This window comes from Schistocerca nitens, chromosome 1 (assembly GCF_023898315.1).
Source record: "Schistocerca nitens isolate TAMUIC-IGC-003100 chromosome 1, iqSchNite1.1, whole genome shotgun sequence".
Classification (NCBI taxonomy): domain Eukaryota; kingdom Metazoa; phylum Arthropoda; class Insecta; order Orthoptera; family Acrididae; genus Schistocerca; species Schistocerca nitens.
In genome coordinates this window covers 1,153,671,333-1,153,698,002 of record NC_064614.1, presented here as the reverse complement: position 1 = coordinate 1,153,698,002, position 26,670 = coordinate 1,153,671,333, and the positions used below count along the sequence as shown (strand labels likewise).

Genomic DNA, 26,670 nt, shown 5'->3' with positions numbered 1-26,670 from the left:
CTGCTTGAGTCACCAGCCTCCCTCACAGACCAAAAGTACCGTAATGGAACTAATTATAACACAGATGCTTGAAAGCAGTGTAGTATGGGTATTCTGTCACAGTTTGACCGTCGTTGAAATTAGATTAATTGTAATATGGTTCTGGAAACTGCTCTTAAAAAGTAAGATCATGTACTTGTCAGATGTTCAGATGTGTGTGAAATCTTATGGGACTTAACTGCTAAGGTCATCAGTCCCTAAGCTTACACACTACTTAACGTAAATTATTCTAAGGACAAACACACACACCCATGCCCGAGGGAGGACTCGAACCTCCGCCGGGATCAGCCCATGTACTTGTCGATGAGAGGGAGACCCTTATGGGACAAACCATAGTTAGAGCGGTTGAGAGTCTAATAGGTAATAGTAGTTTCGAGGGAAGACTAGTCTTGGAGGGTTCGGGACAAATGTTTCGAAAGAGGGAAGAGGGAGGTGCGGGGTGTGCTGTGCCTCGAAAAAGTTCGGCAAGTGACTGTAAATTCTATAAAGTTTTTTTTTCCAGTCATGGCCAAGAAGTAGAGGCCAGTGCAGCCAGTGTGCTAATCAAGTAAGCTACTGCGCAGTATTGTTGACATCACAAATCGCGACGGATAGCCGCGTGGTCTAAGGCGCGTTGTCACGGTCCGTGCGCCGTCGGAAGTTCGAGTCCTCCCTCGGACATGGACGTGTGCGTTGCCCATAGCGTAAGTTAGTTAAAGTTAGCTCAAGTAGTGTGTAGGCTTAGGGACCGAAGACCTCAGCAGTTTGGTCATATAAGACCTTACCACAAAATTCCAATTGACGTCACATCAAAACACTGAGGACGGACACGGTCTGCCACATCGGTCACGGCCGAGGAGCACAGAATCACTAACGCCGCACCACAGGGCGACCAGGAGTGAAGTAACATTTTGTAACTCGCAGCACTAGCGTGTTACCGAGAAACTCACACATCGCATATGTGAGTGAGCAACCCGTGCTCTGAGTAGGTGGAGCTAGAAAAAGCTGAGAGAACAAGAATACAGCAATCCAAGTTGTAGGCCCTACCCCTTCGTCTCCACGCCACCCCAGTAGGACTGCTTCAGAAGTGTAGATATAACGGTATAAATAAGCGAGCATAGGGGTTCAAAGCATTCAGTCATCTCGCTGTTCCGTCTGCGTTGAGAAACGGGGAGAGTGACAGGCTTTTGAGCTTCAGAGAAACCACGGCTAATCCTTGGTGATGAAATTCTGCAAGCTGGCAGCTCGCTGATTAACTTGACAGGCTTCGCCACGAGTTTCGCCACGACTGTGGCGGTGCTGTTGTGGGACTTGGAGAATTTCACCATTGTCTGGAGCTCGTGTGCAGCCAGCCACCACCCGCTGAGGGACTCCGGTACAACTTCCGAGGACCTCTGCGGGCAGTGCTCATTCTTCACCGCTAGAAACACACATGGCACCGCGGTAGCTGCCGGCCACGACATAGGACAATGGAATTCCCAGGCGCCATCAGGGTATCAGTGCATTCCGCAGTGGGCTAAATGCCTGTAAATACTACGCTGTTTACCCGCACATCCTGTCGTGAATCTGCTCTCCCTCGCCATTTCTCTCGCCCATCCTGATGCGTAGTGGCCTGGTATCTGCCAGATCGTTATAGCTGAAAGTTAGACCAGCAATGGTACAGACGTGTGTTTTGTAATGTTACAGTACAAATTTTTATACACAAGGTGTTATTGGTATAGGTACAGATATTATGATCATTGGTGCCATGATATGTACGCACTTCACAATGTCGCTTATTTTCTCTGTGTCAAATGGTCTTCCCACAAACACATCACATAGTTTACTATCTGATGTTTCTGCATGGTCGTAACTATGCCGTGACATGAAGTACATCTGTCAGTATAGACTAACCATATTGTGTCCACGCACCCACAATTCAACATCTGACCTGCTGCTCAGGGAAAAATCAATTTTAATGGCTTCTTGTGCCATGCAAACTCGGACATACTAACCAACATAAACGCCTACAACTTGTAATAGGTATAATTATTAGTCTACAAATTAAGTGTATACTGAAGTAATGTTGTTAAGTACACTGTCCCCAGTCAACAATAGAAATATCTGCATTGGTAATGCTAACACTAACGCAGAACATCCTTGCATTTTAATAAATTTAATGTCTGGTGCAAAAGTCGTAATATGCTTGTCAACTAGCCTGTAGCTTATTTGAGTAGTGACAATAAGTGATCCACGTTTATTTTGATAAATAACACAGACAATGTAGATACGGAAATATTTAGTTTGATTACCATTGTGACTTGAAAAGCGTGGTATCAGTCAACTTTGGTTGTCGTCATAGTACATTAACCGGTAAATTTCATTACTAGTGCTACTACGTTAGAAAGCAAGTTACGCTGGTTGTGCCATGGGTGTTTTCTGCTTCAAATCTTATGTATTTTGAAAAAAAATTATTTTGGTACAAATATTGAATTTTTGTTCGTGTTCAGTGATCTCTGGTGCAAAGAGCTATCGAAGTTTAATCTCTGTGTGTGGAACCTTGTTCGACCGCTGTCTTTCGCCATTCCGCCATTTCGCCATTCGTTTTCCGTGCTTTATGTCAGTCTCCTTGGCTGTTACGAATACCTGCAGTGTAATTGCTACAATGCAATACATTTTCTTCCCACCCTAAAACGTTGCTTGATCAGTGTGATTGTCTTTGACTTCGTCGTGTGTTTCGAATTTTTGAGCATTATATTTAAATTTTCATTTTATTTAGAAGTGATTTATGGAAATATACTTCATGTATTTTCAGAGGGCGTTGGCACAATAATTCACATCCGTAAATTCTGCCACCTTCCTTGCACATTTACTTTTCTTCATAACCTAGAGAGAGCCTAGATCAAATGTAAATAAAAAGCAGTAGTAGACAGTCAGTAACACCAACTATATTTTTCTAGCGTAGAACATGGTGTATTATCTTCTCCTCTCCTGCAGTGAAAACTTGTAAAGCATCAGGTGCTGAGTTTGATCTTTGAACCACAACTAACATAGCATTACAGAAGCGTATCGTAAGGACACCAACACATATTACAAAAGATTTTTAGTCGTGGATGTACAGTTGTTGCTGATATTTTTTGACAAGATGTAGGAATAACATTGAAATAGAATGAGACTTTCACTCTGCAGCGGAGTGTGCGCTGATATTAAACTTCCTGGCAGATGAAAACTGTGTGCCGGATCGAGACTCGAACTCGGGACCTGTGCCTTTCGCGGGAAAGTGCTCTACCAACTGAGCTACCTAAGCACGACTCACGCCCCGTCCTCAAAGCTTTACTTCTGCCATTACCTTGTCTACTACCTTCCAAACTTTACAGAAGCTCTCCTGCGACGCTTGGAGAACTAGCACTGTTGAAAGAATGGATATTGCGGAGACATGGCTTAGCCACAGCCTGGGGGATGTTTCCAGAACGAGATTTTCACTCTGCAGCGGAATGTGCGCTGATATGAAACTTCCTGGCAGATTAAAACTGTGTACCGGACCGAGACTCGAACTCGGGACCTTTGCCTTTCGCGGGCAAGTGCTCTTCTAACTGAGCTACCCAAGCACGATTCACGCCACCTCCTCACAGCTTTACTTCTGTCAGTACCTCGTCTCCTACCTTCCAAACTTTGCAGAAGCTCTCCTGCTACCCTTGCAGAACTGTTCATTCTGGAAACATCCCCCACGCTTTGGCTAAGCCATGTCTCCGCAATATCCTTTCTTTCAGGAGTGCTAGTTCTGCAAGGGTGGCAGGAGAGCTTCTGTAAAGTTTGGAAGGTAGGAGACGAGGTACTGACAGAAGTAAAGCTGTGAGGACGGGGCGTGAGTCGTGCTTGGGGAGCTCTGTTGGTAGAGCACTTGCCTGCGAAAGGCAAAGGTCCCGAGTTCGAGTCTCGGTGTGGCACACAGTTTTAATCTGCCAGGAAGTTTCAACAATGAAATAAACATTGTGTTGCTGACGAGATTGAACGAACATTGTAACACTTGACAAGCATCATGTGTTTTGCAGAGCAATTCTGATGCCGAAATATTTAATTTGAGGGCCCACTGTGTTTTACATCAAGTGTAAACCTAAAGATCAAATGTCACTCTTCCTGATTAGCATACCACGTTCGTTTTGTAACAATTTAGACATGCAAATATAATTGAAGGACTTAATTTGAGAGCCCACAGTAATATTTTAGACATCAGTTTTGACAGATATTTTAGATGTTGGAATGACATTGACAAAAATAATGTTTTGAAGCGATAAACAGTCTTGCCTTCAAAACATCCTTTATTGTTTTATGTTTTTTCCAATATTGTGTTGCTGATGAAATTAAGGTATTTTTACAGACATTTTAGAGGTTGAACTAACATTGTACACTTGAGAGCATCATGTGTTTTGTAGCACAATTTATCTTGAGAAATAATTAATCTGAAATCCATTATACATCACATAAAGTGCGGTTTAGAGATCGAACTATGGACATTCACAAGTGCTGACACTTGTTGACGACACAAGTAATAGAAGCATAATGCAGTAATTGAAGTAAAACACAAACTTCGCAACTATGTACTAGTAATCACATTGAGTAAGCAAACATTGGTTTTTAACTGTTTGTGGAAAGTATGTTTTATACTCGTTACAATATTCCACTGTGAATGCTGCATAGTTTCCTACGAAATTTACAGATTTGAGATGAAATTCACAGACGAGACAGTGCATTACTCGTGTTTGACACAAATTTTTGGGAAGTACGAAAATAGGTGTATGCTTATGTTTATTCACCGTAAAAATACTATGACTTACAGTAGTACTGTCAATATGTTTACTTTTTTTAACATGGCGTAAAAAATTCAGATCAGATATTTTTAAACACGAAACAGAGTTACGAAATTTAGTTGACTTTTACATACTTTCATTAATAATGCTAGTCGTTCAGTTACTTTTGAACACGATGCCAGATTCAAGTTTGTGTGTGTGTGTGTGTGTGTGTGTGTGTGTGTGTGTGTGTGTGTGTGTGTTTCGCTTGTGATTGAGCTTAGGCTATATTGTTGATGTGTTTACATAGTTTTGATTAAAATTCAGATTGTTTAGTTAGTTATAAACATTTCAAAGATGGTGGGTCACACGGTACATAGTGACTGGCTGTTTCGTTTCTACGGCCTATACATTAATGAACTGTGATGGACAGGTCTAATCGCTTATGTGTGTGTAAGAGAGAGATACATTTTGCTCACAAGACAGAATTTTTCCTGCCAAGGCAGAATTTTTGCTTTCGTTACAGTGTATTAGGTTTCCGCTTGATATAATGTTTCGGACATGGATCTACGCAACCTGTCCTTGTAACATCATGCTTTTTTGCCCGGTATGTTGGCAACCCAACGGACAGAAGTAAAAATGGCCCAATAGCCATGACACTCAGTTTACAGTATTTGACTAAGCATTACGATGGTGAATACTCGTCTGACTACAGTTATTTGGGCGTGTAAATAAGGGTACTGCCATGCCATTCAGTAGTTTCTGCCTATGTGCAGGGTGTCAGCCTTTCTGTAACGTATGAGTATCATTCTTCTTATCTTTCCTCTTCTGTCTTCTTGTGGTTTTTAGGTTCTGCTGTGAGCTCACCGACTGTATTGGCTTTGTTATTGACAGCAGGTAGGTCAGCTTAGAAATGTGCATCGTCACATGACTGGAATGTTATGGTCAGGCTACCACCCATTGGCATGAGCAGATCCTTAGGGAGGGAACTAAAAGGTGGTTGTTGTGGTCTTCAGTCCACAGATTTATTTGGCGCTGCTCTCAACGCTGGTCTATGGTGTAAATGAGAACTGTAACTATCAATTTGGACTTGCACACTGTATTCTTGTCTACGTCTCCCTCTACAATTTTTGCTCACACGTTTCTCCATTACCAAACTGACTATCCCTTGAAAAAATGCCTCTAGATTTCCTATCAAATGACCCTTCTTTTAGTAAAGTAGTCCATTTAATGCCTCCACATATGTACACATGCAATCTGCAGCGTTCTCCTGTACCCTTGTATGTCAAAATATTTTATTCTCTTCTTGTCTGAACGACTTGTCACCTGCCTTTCACTTTTGTACAAGTGTACACTACAGACAAATATCTTCAGAAAAGAGTCCCTAAAACTTAAATATATATTACGATTTTACTGTCCAGATGGCAAAACTCACTACTTTAAGTGCTTCACTACCTAATCTAATTCTATCACAGGGTTTAATTCCACTACATTCCCTTTAACTTATTTTACATTTGTTGATCTTCTTTACAGAATCTCTTTTCAAAGCACTATCCATTCCATTCAACTGCTCCACCACGTCCCTTGCTGTCTGTGACAGAACTACAAAGTCATCAGTAAATGGTGTAGTTTTTTTCCTTCTGCCTGACCTTCAATTTACTTTCCAAATTTCTCTTGGGTTTCCTTTACTGCTTGCACATTGTACAGGCTGAATAACATGGAGGATAGGCTATAACCCTGTCTCACTCCATTCTCAACTACTGCTGCTCTTTCTTGACCTTTGACTCTTGTAACTGCAGCCTGTTTTATGTACAATCTCTATATAACCATTCGCTTTCCGTACTTTATCCTTGACACGTTCAAAATTTCAAAGAGTGTAGTCCAGTCAACACTGAGAAGGAAAAGGTTAAGAAAAATTCAAGAAGACAGAAAAGAAAATCTCTGTTTCACAACCATCCACAATAAGGCTATTTTGTAAAAAAACATCAGGGTATTACTTGAAATTTAATAGCTTCTGTCCCTACCATTACAAATACAAACATCCTATATCTATATGCACGACTAAAATAACTTTCAACAATAAAATTTTCGAGGTATTAAAACCAGCCAGCCCATTGTGGATTAGTACACTGGTGTGAGGAATGTTAAAGATTCTAAAGACTATTTCATAAGATCCATGTGTCGCCATCTGCACGCAAGTGAAAAATTTATACTGTGGTTCAATGTTGGAAATGGAACAGCTTAGAGATACAGTACAACACTAATTTCGATGAATCCTCTACTTACTTCTGAAGAAGTGTTAGCAATATTTGCATTCAGCGTATATTTGTGTGTTCACATATAAAGAATATTTTCATATAAAGTAAACTTAAGGTGCATTTTCCACATTTAACTGTTGGTTACAGTACAAAATACTTCCTTTGTGAATCTAGCACCTATTTCTTTTCAAATGTTAGTTATGTTTACAGTCAGTGCACATTTATGTATGTATGTGTCTATTAAAATGTTCATGCATAATTAAAAAGCGCTACAAAAGTATGTTTGCCTTTCATCTACCTACATTCTAAGATAATATGTAGGGTTAGTATGGGTTTAAGTGTTCCTATATTTCTTCAGAACGCAGGCTAATCTCCTCAAAAGTCGTTTTCTACCAGTTTTTCTTCTGTAAATAATTAGTGTAATTATTCTGCAACCATTACACATTAAACTGGTGATTTGATAGCGTCTGCCTTATTTGGAACTGAGCTTACTACATTCTTCATTATTCTTCATTATTTAAGGAGTATATCTTCAAGGTTTCATATATATATAATGTAATTAGTCTGAAATCTTCAAGTGTTCCCTCTCTTCCATGTATAAAGCAGATTACATGATTCTTAAACTTGTTGTCAGTGATAATTAAATTATGCTATGTGCAAAATTCTATCGGCTAGCTCCCTCTTTCATTGCTTTCTCTCCCACCCATGTCCTCCTTCTCTTCCTTTTCCTGTCAAACTCCAATTACCCATCACAATTAAGAATTCATCTACCTTAACTAGCTGAATAATTTCCTTTGTCACATCATACATTGTTTTAACTCTTAATAACCTATAGAGCTAGTAGGGATATGAATTTTTGCAACTATGGTGCAGGTTGACTGTATGACTATCTTGACTACAATAATATGTTCAGTTATTCTGCTCGTGGTTGGTTACATACATTCCTATTTTCTTATGAATTATTAGGCCTACTCCTATATAATTCCTGTTTGATTTTTGGTTGGCTATCTTAGTTCTATCCTACCTCACATTTTTCATCCTTCCTATCTAATTTCATTCCCTTTTTATTTCTTAGCTTCTTTTTTTGCTGCCTTCTTTTTTCCATTCTTTACTGATTACTTTCTCTGTTTTCTCCATTCTTTGTTACTAGCCATCCATGTTTCATTCTTTCTTTCATTCATTCTCTCCTTCCTACTCACTGTTTCATTCCTTCTTCGTTTCCTGGCTTACTTCTTTCCTTTCATTTCTTCCTTCTTTCCCATACTTCTTCATTCACATTTCCATCTTTCCACATTTCTATCCCGTTTCCTTCTTCTACCTTTCTTATTTCAATTTTTCTTCTTTTCTCTTTTCCTTCTTTCCACTTTCTTTCTTGTCATGCTTCATTATTTCCCTCTTACTTGTTTCTCATATTCTTTTGTGTCCTTTTCCTTCTTTCTACTGTTCTTCTTCGGTTTTATCTTTCGCAATTGCTTCTTTTTCCCTTTCACATCTTGCTTTACGATTTCATTCTTCCATTCTCCATCCTTTCATATTTTCTTCCTTTTTCATTTCCCTCTCTCCACTGTTTTTTCCTCTACACCCTCACTTTTTCTCTGTTTTGTCTTTCACACTTCCTTCTTTCCCCCTTTCCCACTTTCCAGTTTCATCCCTCCCTCACATGTAACCATACTCCATTTCTCCGATGTCAATTACCTCGTTTCCTTTACTTTCACTTCTCTTCTACGTTTTCTTCCTTTCCTTATTTTCCAACATCACCTCTCACACAATGATGCTTAGACCCAACTCAAATGATGGTGTGATAGTATCCTAGAAAAAAGAATTTGACCAAGGATTGATGTCTCACGGGAGGAGATGGAAGACAGGATAAAAGTTAAAATCCAGTGTTGAAATGGCCATTGGAATCTTAACTTCAGAAAGTAAGTTCTTGAATTGCTCCTTTGCAGTTCTTCAGGTTTAACTAACTGTGGTTTAATTTCAAACTGTTACATAAAAGGAATGAATATTTATATTATTAAGGAAATAAAGGTTCATTGTTATGCATATTTTCATATGTATTAAAACGATGTGATAATATGAAATAAAAATTAATAGATTATCAATCGTAGTACAATAAAAACAATTTAATTTTGTTTCCTTTACTTCTTTGTTGTTATGGCCATGAGACCACCTTCTAATAGATCTTATCAAATGTATCTTATTCGCCATGCCTTAGTTCCCTTGTTGATGCAATTCAGACAGATCACAAATTTCCGTGTTAACATCCAATAGAAAATTCATTTTCAGGATAAAGGCTGAAATAATAATGTAATATGTGTGTTTTGTTTGCATTTCTTTATTACAAATTTAGCATAAGTTTCGTTTCTTCTAACAATGCCTTCCTTTACAACTACAAATACTTTAAGAGACGTTATAGTTGATTATTGGCATCTGTGCACAGTATGAAGAGAGCGCTGAGGGTTTCATTGTGCGTGATGTGAGGCCAATACCTCTTGTTGTAGTGTGGAAGTACTGTGCAGTCTCTCTAGCCGCCATAGCGTTTGTACAGGTCGTCCCAGAACGCTACCCTTTCGGCAAACGGCCGCCGTTGGACACTGAATCCCTGCCGGCCTATGTACAGGTAGGCTGCGTCGTCTGCGGTGAAAGGTGGCCATGATACATCAAGTTCAGGGTCCGTGGGCTTCCTGTGGACAGCAGACCATCAGAACGTCACATATGGAACAAATTTCGGGAAATTTAAAATCAAATCACTTAAGTCAAGAAGTTCTCGAGTTTATCAGTAATGGCTTTAGTAGCTGCGGAGTCGGGTAGAAGTATTACAATCGTGTAAATGCTGGTTCGAATCGTACTAGCAGCTTTATTTTTACTTTTGTTTAAATTCCATGTGTATGAATAAATCTGAATGTTAGTTAACAGGTACTAATTTGTAATTTTTTAAATAAAAGTGACACCTTGTTATTTTTACCTACTTGTCGAATAATATGAGAAAACTTACATACATCAATAATCAATAATATTGTTGAATCTCTAGAAATAGAAAAAAATATATTTTGTTTGTTGTTTCCCATTTATGTGACAAATTGTAATTTATCGAGAATACTCCCAGTTGTCCACCTTTGCAGCCAAGTGTTAAACTTGACAGACCGTCACTGGGGGGACCCGGGTTCGATATCCAGCTCTATCAGGGATTTCTCCTTGGTGGGAGGACTAAATTGGACTGCACTTGGTCTCATGATACCAACGGAGCAGCTACCTGATTGAGACACAGCGACTCCAAGGTCGAAATGTCGGTAATCATGCTGATCCATGACTACCCTTCTATACCATATCCGATGATGAATGACCGAGGATAAAACGGTGGTCAGTCGTCTATCCCTTAGTCTTCAGAAGGAGGAGGAGGTCATTGTTTAACTTCAAGTCGCCAACGAGGTCATCAGAGACGGAGCACAAGCGCGGATTAGGGAAGGGTGGAGAAGGAAAGCGACCGTGTCCTTTCGAAGGAACCATCCCGGCATTTACCTTAAGCGATTTAAGGAAATCACGAAAAACCTAAATCAGGATGATCAGACATGAGTGTGAAACGTCGTCCTTCCGAATGAGAGTCCAGTACGCTAACCACTGCGCTACGCGGCTCGGTTTAGTCTTCAAGGCCTGACCGCAGTGTTTCCTTTACACTCGCAGTTTTATGGGATTAATAATTAAAAACAATAAGACGCAGTTCTCATTAAAAATATGATTCATTATTTGTTAATTAACATTGAAATTGGTTAATAAGTGTGGAAATTAAATAAAAGTTTTAAAAAATTTCTGCAGTCTGGAAATCTTCTGATCTTTAAAGGCAGTTGTCTCTAGGTTTTTCGAGAACTGTGTTGTTGTGCTTTAGTTCCGTTGTAAGAGTGGAAAAGACATTCCAGTGCTAATTACACAGATAGGAGAGAGTATAGATGGAATATGCACTGAGGTCCTCCATATGGAGGAGTACCTGCTTGCTGACGTGATAGAAGAAGAAATGGGTGTAGATCGGGAAGAGATGGGAGATCGATTGCACGTAAGAAACCTCGATATGTTGCAAAAGGCGTTTTTTTATCGACAACTACTTATCTACTAGCTATCAGAATAACGAAACAGTGTTCCCAGCACCCAAGAGTCTTGCTGAGGTTTGTTGGTAGCGGCGGGTTGGCATATTATCGTGCGAACGAGCTTGACATAACATTTAGCGGCATCACGACACCTCTGAATAATGTTTAACATCTCTAGTTCTTGCAGTCATGATTACTATTAAGCGGAGAGAACAACGTACAGAAGCGAGCAGCTGTTGCCGTTAGAAAGCATTGATCGGTATATGTGGCCACGAAAGTCATGTCACTTGCGCACAGTACGATATATCGTTCGGCTCCTACATTTAGCAAACAAGGCCCTACCAGGGCGATGCTACAATTCTAATGGTTGGTCGGCTGCTGCATGCATGCCGTAACATGTAACTTCATTACTTATTACTTGTTAAATAAAATGCCAAATAGGAATCTGCATGTGTCTAAAGGGTTTCTTAAACATAGTCACTAGAAACTGTAACTGAAAATAATTTGACAATAAAATTTAAAAAAATTAGAAATTTATGAAGCACGGAATCACTCTGGCGCTGACGTGTTGTTATGAACGATGTCCTACTGTTCTGATCTGCAAACAAATCTATCCAGTAGACAGTGAGTTATACTGACTGACAGAGTGAAGTACTCAGAAGACATAGCCGGATGTCAATGCAATTTCATACACATACACACCACAGATAGGTCGGTAAATTATTAGAGATCCTATTCTTTGTGACAGGTGAAATAGCAACCAGAATGCATTAGTGTTCTTCGTGTATAGTGTTGTAACCAATCCTGGTAGCCTTTATAAGGAACGTGAACACTTGAAGATGGTGAGCAATCACTGAAGTACACGGAGGTACCGAGTGCTCGTGTGAGACAGTGTTTTCAACGCCAAACAGCGTTTAAAAGGGGCCTTACTGGGACCTGCTTTTGGGTCTCCATTTGCTGGCAGGTCGAATCATGCGAAATTCAGAAATTTGGAGGGTGGGGGGCATTTTGATGTGAGAGTGGGTGGATACTGAACTGCATGGGCACGTGAGAGAAGGCACACTTATCGTCAAGTTTCCGGTCGACCGAGTGTAACCACCGCAAAATGGTTCAAATGGCTCTGAGCACTATGGGACTTAACATCTATGGTCATCAGTCCCCTAGAACTTAGAACTACTTAAACCTAACTAACCTAAGGACAGCACACAACAACCAGAGAAAATCCCTGACCCCGCCGGGAATCGAACCCGGGAACCCGGGCGTGGGAAGCGAGAACGCCACCGCAAGGCCACGAGATGCGGGCTATGCGCTAAACAGTTAGTAACCACTTCACATCTCTGCATACCATCCGAGAACAGGTAACGGACTCCCTGCAGCACACACTGTGTTATCCTGAACCACTAATCAGAGACTATCAGCAGCCAGATTAGGGAGTTACCTTTTCATGTACAGGATGCCATTAACACCACAACTCAAATGGCTGAACTTGGAGTGACTGGGAAGTACAGGTATGTATTGATGATGTTTGGCATCACACTGCGTTTAGCGACGAATCGCGGTTCTGCATAACCATGGATGACCGTCGTCGGTTAGAATGGCGACGACATGGGGACAGGTACGATTCTTTCATTGATTTCGAGAGGCACAGCGGTATTACTGCTATCGTCATGGTGTGGGGAACCATCGGGAACCCTTTCAGGTCACGGCTGGCAACTACTAAATGAATTCTGATAGCACAACAATACATCACAGATGTTCCCTGTCCTCATGTATTGTATTCTATTGTATGTTAACCAGGGACCTAGAAACGACGGAGAGGCTCCGTCCCCACCGCAGCCGCAGTGGTCCACAACCCCACGACGACTACCGCAGTCCACCCCTCCGCCGCCCCACACCGAACCCTGGGTTATTGTGCGGTTCGGCCCCCGGTGGACCCCCCAGGGAACGTCCCACACCAGACGAGTGTATAGCCCCTATGTTTGCGTGGTAGAGTAATGGTGGTGTACGCGTACGTGGTGAACTTGTTTGCGCAGCGATCGCCGACATAGTGTAACTGAGGTGGAATATGGGGAACCAGCCCGCATTCGCCGAGGCAGATGGAAAACCGCCTAAAAACCATCCACAGACTGGTCGGCTCACCGGACCTCGACACAAGTGCGCCGGGCGGATTCGTCCCGGGGACCAGGCGCTCCTTCCCACTCTGGAAAGCTGTGCGTTAGACCGCTCTGCTAACTGGGCAAGCCCTCATATTTTACTTCTCTTGCGACAGTATCGCGGTGCCATTTTCAGCAGGACAAGGCTAGTATGCACATGACACGTCCCTGTGGATTGTCAGCGTGATGCTGAGGCACTCCCAGGGTCAACAAAATCCCCATATTTGCATCCAATAGTGCATGTGTGGAACATACTCCCATATAAAATGCATTCCCAACATAAATACACAGGATATAAAGCACGAGTTCCGTAGTTGTGAACTAGCGTGCCTCAGGAGCGGAGATAACTATCATACGACACCCTTCTCAACTGAATGAGTGGATGCAGCCAGGCCATAGAGGTTGCCATGTCAGAGTAATAAGTGGACCCTTACTGCCAAGTTCTTTGTAAATTTGACTCGATTTGGTAGCCACTGAAACAACATCACATACCCTCCGAATCCGTGAAGTCAATGTAGAGACAAGCATGGTCGGTACGTGTAGAGATGTATTTCGACCTGAGAGTGTGCCAGCTGTGCTGACCAGTTAAATGCTAGGAAGGTTTTGTATTAATCATTACTGTATGAATACCATATGACTTGTATGTAATGATTATTTTTTGTGTGCTTTTGCACATCACCAGTCGATGTGAGCATATGACTTCGTAATGACTGTGGTTTTGTTATTTTAACAAATGCTAATTTCGTGAATAAAACAACTGGCATCCATTTTGAAATCTCGACTGTGTCACGTGATAATCTGCCTAAGAAAGTAACAATCCATGTCGGATAATAATACCTCATGAAAATCTAACACTTCACCTTTCACTGTACTGGGAAGATACGTATAGTTAAGAGACCAAGCCGGTGCAAATTACAGAACTGCGACTCCCTTCCCCCCTCCCACAGACTGCAATTTCAGTATAAATAGAACTCGTACTGTTGCCACAGTGGCCACAGATTTCCAGGAGCAAGTTTATTGTTAGGGATTGAAAGTATGTGCGCATGAGAATTATTCATGTTAGTGCTACGAACTGCATGTAACTCTCACCTACCAACCACTAGTACACTTTCTTTCTTAAACAAACAAAGTAATTACACCCTTTCATAAAAACCGTTACAAATGGTAGGCCGTAGTCGAATTGCTGTAAGAATTTCCTTGCAAGCTAGCAGCGGTGTTGTCATCTTTCAGCTGGGTAGGGCTAATGGCTGCAGGCGAAGGCAACAGTCGACTATGTAACTGCGACATCTGAGGCGTTGCCCACAGCTGGTGTCAGGGATCTTCTTACACTTACTGTACTATAGAATTACACACCCAAGCGTCCATTTCAGCGCTATCAACCTAATAAAAGCACTGAGTATTCTACAACTAAAGAAAAATTCAATGTGCTCTGTCCCAAACATATGAGTTTGGCCATCGATTGAGCCTTGCAGTTGATGGTTTTAACTATGTACAGCGGAGGACATTGTTCCTATGGGATAGGACTGATTTTAGAATTACACTGCTGGCCACCGTAAATGCAACACCCTGAAGGAAGCATCCGAATCAAGTGAAATTTACACCATGGGTTTGCAGCGATGAGATATGCAACTGATTAGAATTTCAGCGCAGACACACATCACGCGCGCCTGTGGCGCCACCTCATAGCGCCATTTAAGGCTTGGCGATTTCGACGAGTGTACGATCGGCACGTGTGTTTACCTTGTGGTTGTTTCACAAGCCGATCAGTTATGCCTCGTAGACAACAGCGAACATCGTTTGATCAAGTATCCGAGTTCGACAGAGGAAGGATAGTGGCTTACCGAGATTGTGGATTATCATACAGAGAAATCGCTAGTCGTGTTGGACGAAACCAAACAACTGTAATGCGGATATGTGACCGTTGGATGCAGGAGGGTACGACGGACCGACGTGGTCGATTGCATTCACCTCGGTGCACCACTGCACGTGCTGATAGGCAAATTGTGCGCATGGCAGTGACGGATCGCTCAGTGACATCCCGAACCATAGCACAGCACATTGCGTCTGTAACGCATCATCCAGCGTCTGCGCGTACCATTCGACGCCGTTTACAGCAGAGTGGTCTGTCCGCAAGACGTCCATTGCTTCGTCTACCATTGACGCAGAACCACAGACGTCTCCGTCGCCAATGGTGTGATGACAGACGGATGTGGATGGCAGAATGGAATGACGTTGTCTTTAGTGACGAGGCACGCTTCTGTCTGCAGCACCACGATGGTCGGATTCGAGTGTGGAGACACCGTGGAGAGAGGATGCTGGACAGCTGCATTATGCACCGCCACACTGGTCTTGCACCGGGTATTATGGTATGGGGCGGTATTGGATATTACTCTCGCACGCCTCTAGTACGCATTGCCGGTACTTTAAATAGCCGGCGCTACATATCCGAGCTGCTGGAGCCAGTTGTCCTTCCTTACCTTCAGGGCTCGGCCACAGCCATATTTCAACAGGATAATGCGCGACCACACGTGGCACGCATTGTCCAAAGGTTCTTCGTCAATAACCAGATTGAATTGCTTCCCTGGCCGGCTCGCTCTCCGGATCTTTCGCCGATAGAAAACATGTGGTCCATGGTTGCTCAACGAGTGACCCAGATTACATCCCCAGCTGCCACACCAGATGATCTTTGGCAACGTGTGGAAGCTGCTTGGGCTGCTGTACCCCAGGAACACATCCAACGTCTCTTTGACTCAATGCCGAGACGTGTGGCAGCGGTGAACTCCAACAATGGCGGCTACTCTGGCTACTGATTCTGGCAAGAACCACATGTCACAGACGTCTGTAAACGCAATCATTTGATATTTGGTCAACATGTTATCTACAAAATAAATTTTGTTGTGCTACCTCTTGTCTTTCTTGGTGTTGCATTTACGGTGGCCAGCAGTGTACATGAACTAACGTGCAGTAGAGACCGCCACATGCAGTCCCCGCCATTTTACACAGTTTTCGATGTTGCTAAACCTCAGGTTGCGCCTTGTGCAGCACTTGGAGATATTACGAGTTTTATCCATTTGAGTGCTGTCCAATATACTGAAGCTGTATGGAACATATTATTAATTCTTCGGTTACAGAATTGTTTGGCAAGTAAAATTCTATTTATTTTTAAAAGTAGTTATAAGACGCGTAGACAGTAGTGACGACAGTTACAAATTTTTTGTGCGTGCAACGCCTTAAAATACTAATAGAATATTTGTTCTTTGATGCACAAGCATGTTGCACCTGCGACCATGTTTTCACATTAGGAGAAAGCCTAATTTTCTGGGGCAATTGTTGTAATTTTTCGAAAAAAGACTACAGAACACAAAAACGAATGCCGTAATTTACAACTGAAATAAGAAAATAAATTGAACTAATATTACAGAGGTGGCTAAAAGTGAAAGTGAAAAGTTTCCCATGTACAACGCTCTCCCCGACCACTAATACCTCTAAGTTGCATAGGGCAACCGATATTTCATCTCCAAAAGCCTAACATATATCAAAAGGTCAAACTAATTATCACAATTAACGTATGGAGGCGACGAGGTATTGTGGTGAGAATGATTCGGAAAACGCACCAACAATCTGCTTGAGACAGATAATTATGATAATCCATATTATTTACTAAGTGCAGTGTGGGAGTAAGAGTACGCACTACGGTACGAATGGGTGCCGTTTCCGAACACCAAGAACTGGCTACAAAAGGCCACTCCGCATTTTGCACACAAAGCATCTCCTGAATTTGAAAGACCACCATAGAATTAGGCAGGGCAAAACTGTGTGTGATCCTACATTTAGGGGGACCTTGTGGGAATGTTTAACTTAGTGTCAGTCATTCCAGAGTTAAACGCAAATGGAGAAATCTGCTATGGATTTTGGCCACATCTCGACCGCAGGGGAAATAACACCTTTCTGGCTAGTGGTTCCGGGTGAAAAAAGTGTGAATTGTGCAGCCACATAACCAGAAGGCAGATGTATCTAACCTGCTCAGATTCAAAAGTCTTAGGACTATAGGATGCAATAAAGTAAATCCGTCCATGGCAATGTTTGGATATACGATACCTGGAGCATCTGTGGAACGTAGCGTCTCTGGAAACTCCGGGGCTATTTGTGAACGCCAGCTGGATTTTGGTATATAGCTGCAAAGCGTTTTTTTTTTTTTTTTTTTTTTTTTTTAGATTTATACAGTTATATTATAAAGTTGTTCTTGGACGACAGCTGTGTTGGTGATTCAGCTCTGAGCGGCCATCAAAATAGTGGGAGACAGCACGAGAGCCGACTGTAGCTCATGCATATGAGGGCGAGCAGTTTGGCAGCCTGTAGTTGGTAGGAGGGAAGGTGAATTTGTGTGTGCAACTGAACACTAGCCAGTCCCAGGTGCAGAGATGTGGAGCGAGTAACAGGAAGCAGGTAAAACCCAGTCTGGGGAAACTGGACAGAGGTCGCTTGCTTAAGAGGACCAGTGATGCACCAGCAATGGTGGACCTTAAGACAGTCTGAAATATGGCTGCTTACAGCTCTTATAAATTCGACAATAACTCAAAGTTACGTAAAAAATCAAACCTGAATACATCTGCGAGCTCAGAAAGATGACGCACTTTCAATGAAACAATGATATTTTCAATATCTCCAAAATTACAAAAGTTAATAATTTAAAGTACTGAACATTTTCACAGTGAACATTACAAATGACAGCTTTTAAATTTCAACAAACCACGTCTTCGACAATAGAACTGCGCTATAGCTATCATCCCTGAAAGCCAATCACCCTTATCTAATTTATTTATGGATTTTTTTATATATTTGTATATTTTCATTATGTAAACGCCTGTCAGAACATCGTATTTTCCACAGTTACACATCAACTGAATGCAGGATAAATACCTCATGTTTTGCTGTATTTGTGAATGTACTTACTGTATACATTACTAATTTTGCCAGATATTTATATAACGGTTCATTTCAATTCCTAGTACGAAATTATGGTAATTTAAGAAGTGGTCAGTTGCATGTGTTAGCTGACACCGCTATTGTAAAAAGTGACAGGAGAAGATACTTCCAAACAGGCGTAAATAACTGTTTAAACAATAATACTACCAACAGTCTGTTGTTATTTAATGAGAGTGCACTGACAAGAATGCTGGCTTACTTACGAACAACTTATTTATATTTATTGTAAATGCGCTGAGAGTTTACAACACTTCTTCGTTTAAATGTTGTTTTAATGTGTTAGTTTAGTGCAGAAAGTCGCCAAGTTGAGCCAAATCACATCAGTAGAACTTAAGAACGCTGTATTTTGATGGAGACGGCCTTCAGTGAATGGAGAAGCAGACAGTGGCGGGACACCAGTGCGTGAAGTGGAAAGACTTCTTTCGGGTGGTGAGCTCAAGGAAGCGATTTTGGCCACTATTAAGTTTGTTCTTGAAGAAGGCAAACCTGCCAGTGACAAAGTGCATCTCTTCGGTCGAGTGGGTGATAGATTCTGCGCAGTGAATGACCACTACCACACTTCAACTTCTGGAAGGATTTAGTTTTTGCGAGATCTGAATGTGCTCCAGCGCAGAACTTTTTCCGTCTCGATTACTTAATTGAGAACAGGCACAGAATGAGCTTCTATTAGTTTTGCCCCGTCTGTTATTGTGTAAACTGTCATACTGAACTGAATTATTTTGAGTTGGCGAATGGCCTTAGTTTTGATGACTATATAGCTTGGTTACTGTGCTACCATTCTCGTAACCCTCTCAACACAACTTCACTGCATTCGACGAGGTTATTTTTGTACTTTGGGTATCGTAGAATCACTTTCCATTTATTTGAGATTTACTTTCTGAATATACATTTTTCAACATAATTCTCTATCACCTACGTCAACTGCAGATGTTAGAATAAAATTCATTTCTCTTTGTTTAATATGCCTGTTTATTTATTTTATAAATTCGTAATTGTAGCCAGTGCATAGACCATTTCACTGCAGGATCACTGCTACAACCTACTATTTGGAGCAAGTTAGCTTCTGGGCATAAGGCGGACGTGTGCAGCTTGACCCTACAACTTTATCGACCTAGCCATTTTCAGACAGAGCCAAGTATAGCCCAGTTACCTGAAGTACGAGCAACAACAGGTAAATTCGCAATTAGTTCACTCATATGGAGTGCTGGTTAGAGAGCAACTAGTCAGCGGAAAACTGTTGGAGGCAACGTTTCAGGGATAGTCAAGTGAGAACCAGTTAAAAGAGTAAGAAGGTGAAAGTGTGTTCCAGTGATGGAGCATGGGGGGGGGGGGGGGGTGCAGGCAGTCGGTATTAATTTGGTTTTGGTGGCCGCAAGCGTGAATCGTGAGTGCCTACTGCGGAGGGAGGAACAGCGCGAGATCAGCACGAAGGAAGAGTTTGGCAGTTCTACATGGAGCACTGGAAAGCGAAGAGACGCAGTTTTCGAAGTGAAAGGTGAAGTTCCGAAGGGAATTTGCTATAGTTTAAGTACGAATGGGAGGAAGGTATTTTGTTCATTAGCAGACTAGAGGGCATATAGTTTTCGATTAGAGCAACTAACTTGCTGGAGGACACTGACTGGTTTAGAATGTTGTTGAGGCTATGGTAAACCTTACACATTAAAGTGTGCAAAAGTATGGAAATGTCAATAGGAAAATATAATACACCTCCTTCACAATTAATCTATATTGGCATGTCCATTTTGACAGTTTTTTTTCCTCTTTATGATTTTTCGGCTGCTTTACGTTTTCATTTCTTGTTCATATGCACCATATTCTTTGTATGTACGGAATAAGTGCTGTCCTAATTTTACTCATTGTTCTAAGTCTCCCGACTTTGATATCCACTGAAATTCACCGATCCTATGAACCGACGCACGATCTTCAGACAGTCAGAGAGGCATCTGATTTATAGTAAGACTGGCGACCAAGTAATTTTAATTTAAGAGGTACAGACAGAGACGGGGGACAGGAAGAGGCAGCAGGATTTGATTATCTTTGTTTAGGAGGTTAAATGCAGGAGTGGAACGTTACAAAGAACGAGAGAACATCCATATCAAACTCTTCTCAATTGGTATAGAACCGGCCGAGGAAGCAAACCTTTGTTCCTTGTCAGCTGTAGTACAGCAAATGGCTCGTTCGATCCGGTTCATCATCACTGCGCGATGTAATCGATTACTCTCTATAAGGGGGACAGAAATGAGGATTGGCCGGCCGGTGTGGCCGAGCAGTTCTAGGCGCTTCAGTCTGCAATCGCGCGACCGCTACGGTCGCAGGTTCGAACCCTGCCTCAGGCATGGATGTGTGTGATGTCCTTAGGTTAGTTAGGTTTAAGTAGTTCTAAGTTCTAGGGGACTGATGACCTCAGATGTTAAGTCCCATAAGGCTCAGAGCCATTTTGAATCATGATCACAGATCATCACATAGGGTGCTCTGTACTTCAAAATGACATCGTCCACAAGGAACTTCGCAATCTCTGGATTTCTGGTAGTCTGTAAAGTTTGTTGGCACCATATGGGGTGATTTAGCTAGTTACAAATTTCCGTTTCAGGAAAATATTAAAGAGGTAGATTCCAGTTCGATGAAACGACGCTACTGCAGGCGGTATTGGTACCAGATGCCCCAAAGGTAACTGTAGCACATGCTTCCGTCTTTGATATTCCTTGCAATGCCTCACATAATATCTAACGGATCGGCAGAGACAGGTCCGGTGAATCCTGACATCAGATTTGGTCTTGAGTCTTTACGAATGCCGCGTGACCTGCTGTTGGAGCGTCGTGAAAATAATTCAGGATCTCTGATCGCGTATGAGCTAGTATCACGAGAAACCATTTCCGCTCCACATTATCGTAATTCCTCTTGCACAATATTCCGTTTATTAACTGGAATCCTTCTTTGGTTGGTTCCTTATTCTTTAAGGCCCTTTAGGTGGCAAACTGTCCCTAAAGGCGGAAGAATCAGCACTGGTCAATTTCATGAGGATGCAGGAGGCAATGAAAACCATTGCATTTAAGACACATAACGTGTACTACTGTTGTGGCTGGCAGTCCGGAGACTGGGTTCATGCAACTGTCCACGCTAGTGTATCGTGTAAAAGGCTTTTCACACCTGCACAGCTTCTGCAACCTGCATGCGTCTGAATCTGCTTACTGTAGCCAAGCAGTGGGGTCGCTCTACAGTTACCCCCATTACCCGCACTTCCCTCCATAACCAGACTGCTGATTCAGGGTGCGTGCTTTCTGCCGATCTCTTCTTTTAGTTAGCTTCTGCCATAATTTTTCCCCATTTGGATTCAGCACCTCATTAACGAATCAAATCGATTTACCCATTTAATCTTCAAAATTCGACTGCAGCACCACATTTCCAAAGCTTCTACTTTCTTTTTCTCTAAACTGTTTATTGTTCACATTTCACTTCTGCACGAGTGTACACTCCAGACAAAAACGTTCAGAAAAGACATTCCAACATTGAAATTTATGTTAGATGTTAAATAATTTCTCTATTCCAGAAATGATTTTCTTTCTGTTGCCAGCTTACACATTTCGCATCCACAAGAAGTGTGCCCTGTAATTGAAAAATTGTGTTTACAATCTTTCCATTGATAAAAGTTTCACATTAGTTATATGTTCGCATCTTCGAAAGGGGAATGTCAAGAAAGAGGCGACCACGAGAAAAAGACTGAATAATCAATGAAAGGATAAAATTCTACGATTTGATGCGTGGTCAAGGGGTAGCGTCTTTGATTCATAATCAAAACGTCATCGGTCCTGGGTTAGATCCCCGCCATTGCCTAAATTTTGATAAATAATCAGCATAAGAAGTCAGCCTCATTCTGCCAACGGCCTTGTCAAAGAGGGCGGAGGAGCGAATAGAGGTTCAGGGCACTCTCTTGTCCTAGGGGTGGGAAATTGCCCCTAAAGGCGGAAGAATCAGCAATGATCAACGACATGAGGATGCAGAAGGCAATGGAAACCACTGCATTAAAGACACGTAACGTATATCCACAGGACATGTGACCTGTAATCGAAGAAATGTCATGATGATCTCTCCGTTGGCAAAAGATTCCGGAATAGTCCCCCATTCGGATCTCCGGGAGGGGACTGCCAAGGGGGAGGTTACCATGAGAAAAAGAGTGAATAATCAACGAAAGGATAACGTTCTACGTGTTGGGGCGTGGAATGTCAGAAGCTTGAACGTGGCAGGGAAACTAGAAAATCTGAAAAGGGAAATGCAAAGGCTCAATCTAGATATAGTAGGGGTCAGTGAAGTGAAGGAAGACAAGGATTTCTGGTCAGATGAGTATCGGGTAATATCAACAGCAGCAGAAAATGGTATAACAGGTGAAGGATTCGTTACGAATAGGAAGGTAGGGCAGAGGGTGTGTTACTGTGAACAGTTCAGTGACCGGGTTGTTCTAATCAGAATCGACAGCAGACCAACACCGACAACGATAGTTCAGGTATACATGCCGACGTCGCAAGCTGAAGATGAACAGACAGAGAAAGTGTATGAGGATATTGAAAGGGTAATGCAGTATGTAAAGGGGGACGAAAATCTAATAGTCATGGGCGACTGGAATGCAGTTGTAGGGGAAGGAGTAGAAGAAAAGGTTACAGGAGAATATGGGCTTGGGACAAGGAATGAAAGAGGAGAAAGACTAATTGAGTTCTGTAACAAGTTTCAGCTAGTAATAGCGAATACCCTGTTCAAGAATCACAAGAGGAGGAGGTATACTTGGAAAAGGCCGGGAGATACGGGAAGATTTCAATTAGATGACATCATGGTCAGACAGAGATTCCGAAATCAGATACTGGATTGTAAGGCGCACCCAGGAGCAGATATAGACTCAGATCAAAATATAGTAAAGAGTAGGCTGGAGTTCAAGACATTAGTCAGGAAGAATCAATACGCAAAGACGTGGGATACGGAAGTACTAAGGAATGACGAGATACGTTTGAACTCTAACGCTATAGATACAGCAATAAGGAATAGTGCAGTAGGCAGTACAGTTGAGGGGAATGGACATCTCTAAAAAGTGCCATCACAGAAGTTGTGAAGGAAAACATAGGTACAAAGAAGGTGGCTGCGAAGAAAACCATGGGTAACTTCAGTTGATTGATGAAAGGAGGAAGTAGAAACATGTTCCGGAAAAATCAGGAATACAGAAATACAAGTCGCTGAGGAATGCAATAAATAGGAAGTGCAGGGAAGCTAAGACGAAATGGCTGCAGGAAAAATGTGAAGACATCTAAAAAGATATGATTGTCGGAAGGACAGACTCAACATACAGGAAAGTCAAAACAACCTTTGGTGATATTAAAAGCAACGGTGGTAACATTAAGAGTGCAACGGGAATTCCACTGTTAAATGCAGAGGAGAGAGCAGATAGGTGGAAAGAATACATTGAAAGCCTCTATGCGGGGGAATTTTTGTCTGATGTGACAGAAGAAGAAACAGGAGTCGATTTAGAAGAGATAGGGGATCCAGTATTAGAATCGGAATTTATAAGAGCTTTGGAGGACTTACGGTCAAATAAGGCAGAAAGGATAGATAACATTCCATCAGAATTTCTAAAATCATTGGGGGAAGTGGCAACAAAACGACTATTCACGTTGGTGTGTAGAATATATGAGTCTGGCGATATACCATCTGACTTTCGGAAAAGCATCATCCACACAATTCCGAAGACGGCAAGAGCTGACAAGTGCGAGAATTATCGCACAATCAGCTTAACAGCTCATGCATCGAAGCTGCTTACAAGAATAATATACAGAAGAATGGAAAAGAAAATTGAGAACGCGCTAGGTGACGATCAGTTTGGCTTTAGGAACAGTAAAGGGATGAGAGAGGCAATTCTGACGTTGCGGCTAGTAATGGAAGCAAGGCTAAAGAAAAATTAAGACACTTTCATAGGATTTCTCGATCTGGAAAAAGCCTTCGACAATATAAAATGGTGCAAGCTGTTCGAGATTCTGAAAAAAGTAGGGGTAAGCTATAGGGAGAGACGGGTCATATACAATATGTACAACAACCAAGAGGGAATAATAAGAGTGGACGATCAAGAACGAAGTGCTGGTATTAAGAACGGTGTAAGACAAGGCAGTAGCCTTTCGACCCTACTCTTCAATCTGTACATCGAGGAAGCAATGATGGAAATAAAAGAAAGGTTCAGGAGTGGAATTAAAATACAAGGTGAATGGATATCAATGATACGATTCGCTGATGACATTGCTATCCTGAGTGATATGCTGAACGGAATGAACAGTCTAATGAGTACACAGTATGGTTTGAGAGTAAATTGGAGAAAGACGAAGGTAATGAGAAGTAGTAGAAATGAGAACAGCGAGAAACTTAACATCAGGATTGATGGTCACGAAGTCAATGAAGTTAAGGAATTCTGCTACCTAGGCAGTAAAATAACCAATGACGGACAGAGCAAGGAGGACATCAAAAGCAGACTGGCTATGGCAAAAAAGGCATTTCTGGCCAAGAGAAGTCTACTAATATCAAATACCGGCCTTAATTTGAGGAAGAAATTTCTGAGGATGTACGTCTGGAGTACAGCATTGTATGGTAGTGAAACATGGACTGTGGGAAAACCGGAACAGAAGAGAATCGAAGCATTTGAGATGTGGTGCTATAGACGAATGTTGAAAATTAGGTGGACTGATAAGGTAAGGAATGAGGAGGTTCTACGCAGAATCGGAGAGGAAAGGAATATGTGGCAAACACTGATAAGGAGAAGGGACAGGATGATAGGACATCTGCTAAGACATGAGGGAATGACTTCCATGGTACTAGAGGGAGCTGTAGAGGGCAAAAACTGTAGAGGAAGACAGAGATTGGAATACGTCAAGCAAATAATTGAGGACGTAGGTTGCAAGTGCTACTCTGAGATGAAGAGGTTAGCACAGGAAAGGAATTCGTGGCGGGCCGCATCAAACCAGTCAGTAGACTGATGACCAAAAGAAAAAAGAAAAATGTGGTTTAAATGTACAGGACTGCAAAACTATGCACTTACCAAAACGACAAACTTAGTATCCTATTCTTATGATATCAATGTGTCGCAACTGGAATCTGTCAGGTCTTTAATGTACCTGGCTTTAACAATTTTTTGCGATGTGAACTGGAATGATCACATAGGGTCAGTCGCAGCTAAACAGGGGGTAGATTGCAGTTCACTGATAGAATACATGGGAAATGTTAGCTGCCTGCACTGATTACCAAGCACTCATGGGGCTCTACCTACGATCCTGCTCAAGTGTGAGGGACTCTTACCAAACAGAACTAACAGGGGATATTGAAAGTACACAAAGTCACCACGAATGGTCAGCGTTTTGATTTACCTTTGGGAGAGTGTCACAGAGATGCTGAAAAAATTGAAATGGCAGACTATTGAAGATGGACGCAAGTTATCCCATGAAAGACTGCTTACAAATTTCTTAGTGACGCATCTAGGAACGTACTACAACACCCTACGTATCTATGTATACACTCCGCAAGCAGCATACAGTGCATGATGAAAGTTACGCTGTACCACTGCTAGTCATTCTGTTTCCTTGGAGCGAAGGAAAAATGGTTGGCTGTATGCCTCAGTTGGAGCCCTAAGTTTTCTTACCTTGTCTTCGCGGTCCTCACGAGAGCTGTACGTTGACTGCAGTAGGATATCTTTGCAGTCAGTGGCAAATGCTGTTTCTCCAAACTTTATCAACAATATTTTGCGGAAAGAACGTCGTTTATCCTCCAACAGTTGCCAATGTTCACGAAGCACTTCCGTAATAATCGCATGTTGATCAAACCTGTTGGTCATAAATCTAGCAGCACGCCTCTGAATTGCTTCGATGTCTGCTTTTAATCTGATCTGGAGGAGGGGGAATACCAGACACTCTAGCAGTACCCAAGAATCGGTCGATCGGTCGCACAAGTGCTCTATACTCAGTCTCCCTTGTATCCGAATTGCACGATCCTTGAATTCTCGCAGTAAACCGAAGTCGATAATTCGCCTTCTTTATAATCTACATTATATACTCACTCCATTTCAAAAAACCATTCAAAAGCCAAGATCGAATAAAATATTTTTGTATTCGAGACAACCGATTCCAACAGGTTTTGCTGTCATCCCCAGGGATGTCTTTCTGTTGTAAAACATGTTCATTTTAATCTGAACCTCACGCACAGGACGTCAAGTGCACAAAAATCATCGGTAAAATATTTAAAAACATAAAGCACCTTGTGCAAAAGGCTATGCCGATATACATATTGCTCACAGATGCTTGTTACTTCATAGAAACACGGTACGTAGTAACACATCTGTTTAATATACTGCACAAATTCTAAACGGTGCGAACACAAATGGCGTATAAGGTAAAAC

General features: G+C 41.9%; 1 protein-coding gene across 1 annotated transcript in view; it reads right to left on the bottom strand.

The window, feature by feature from the left end:
* Positions 1–9,357: 9,357 nt before the first annotated feature.
* LOC126238804 (esterase FE4-like) overlaps positions 9,358–26,670 on the bottom strand; it is a 99,623-nt gene continuing 82,310 nt past the window's right edge. The window contains exon 10 of the mRNA XM_049947813.1: positions 9,358–9,726. Coding sequence (XP_049803770.1) covers positions 9,567–9,726 — 160 coding nt within the window. The 3' untranslated portion in view covers positions 9,358–9,566. The remainder of the gene's footprint in view (positions 9,727–26,670) is intronic.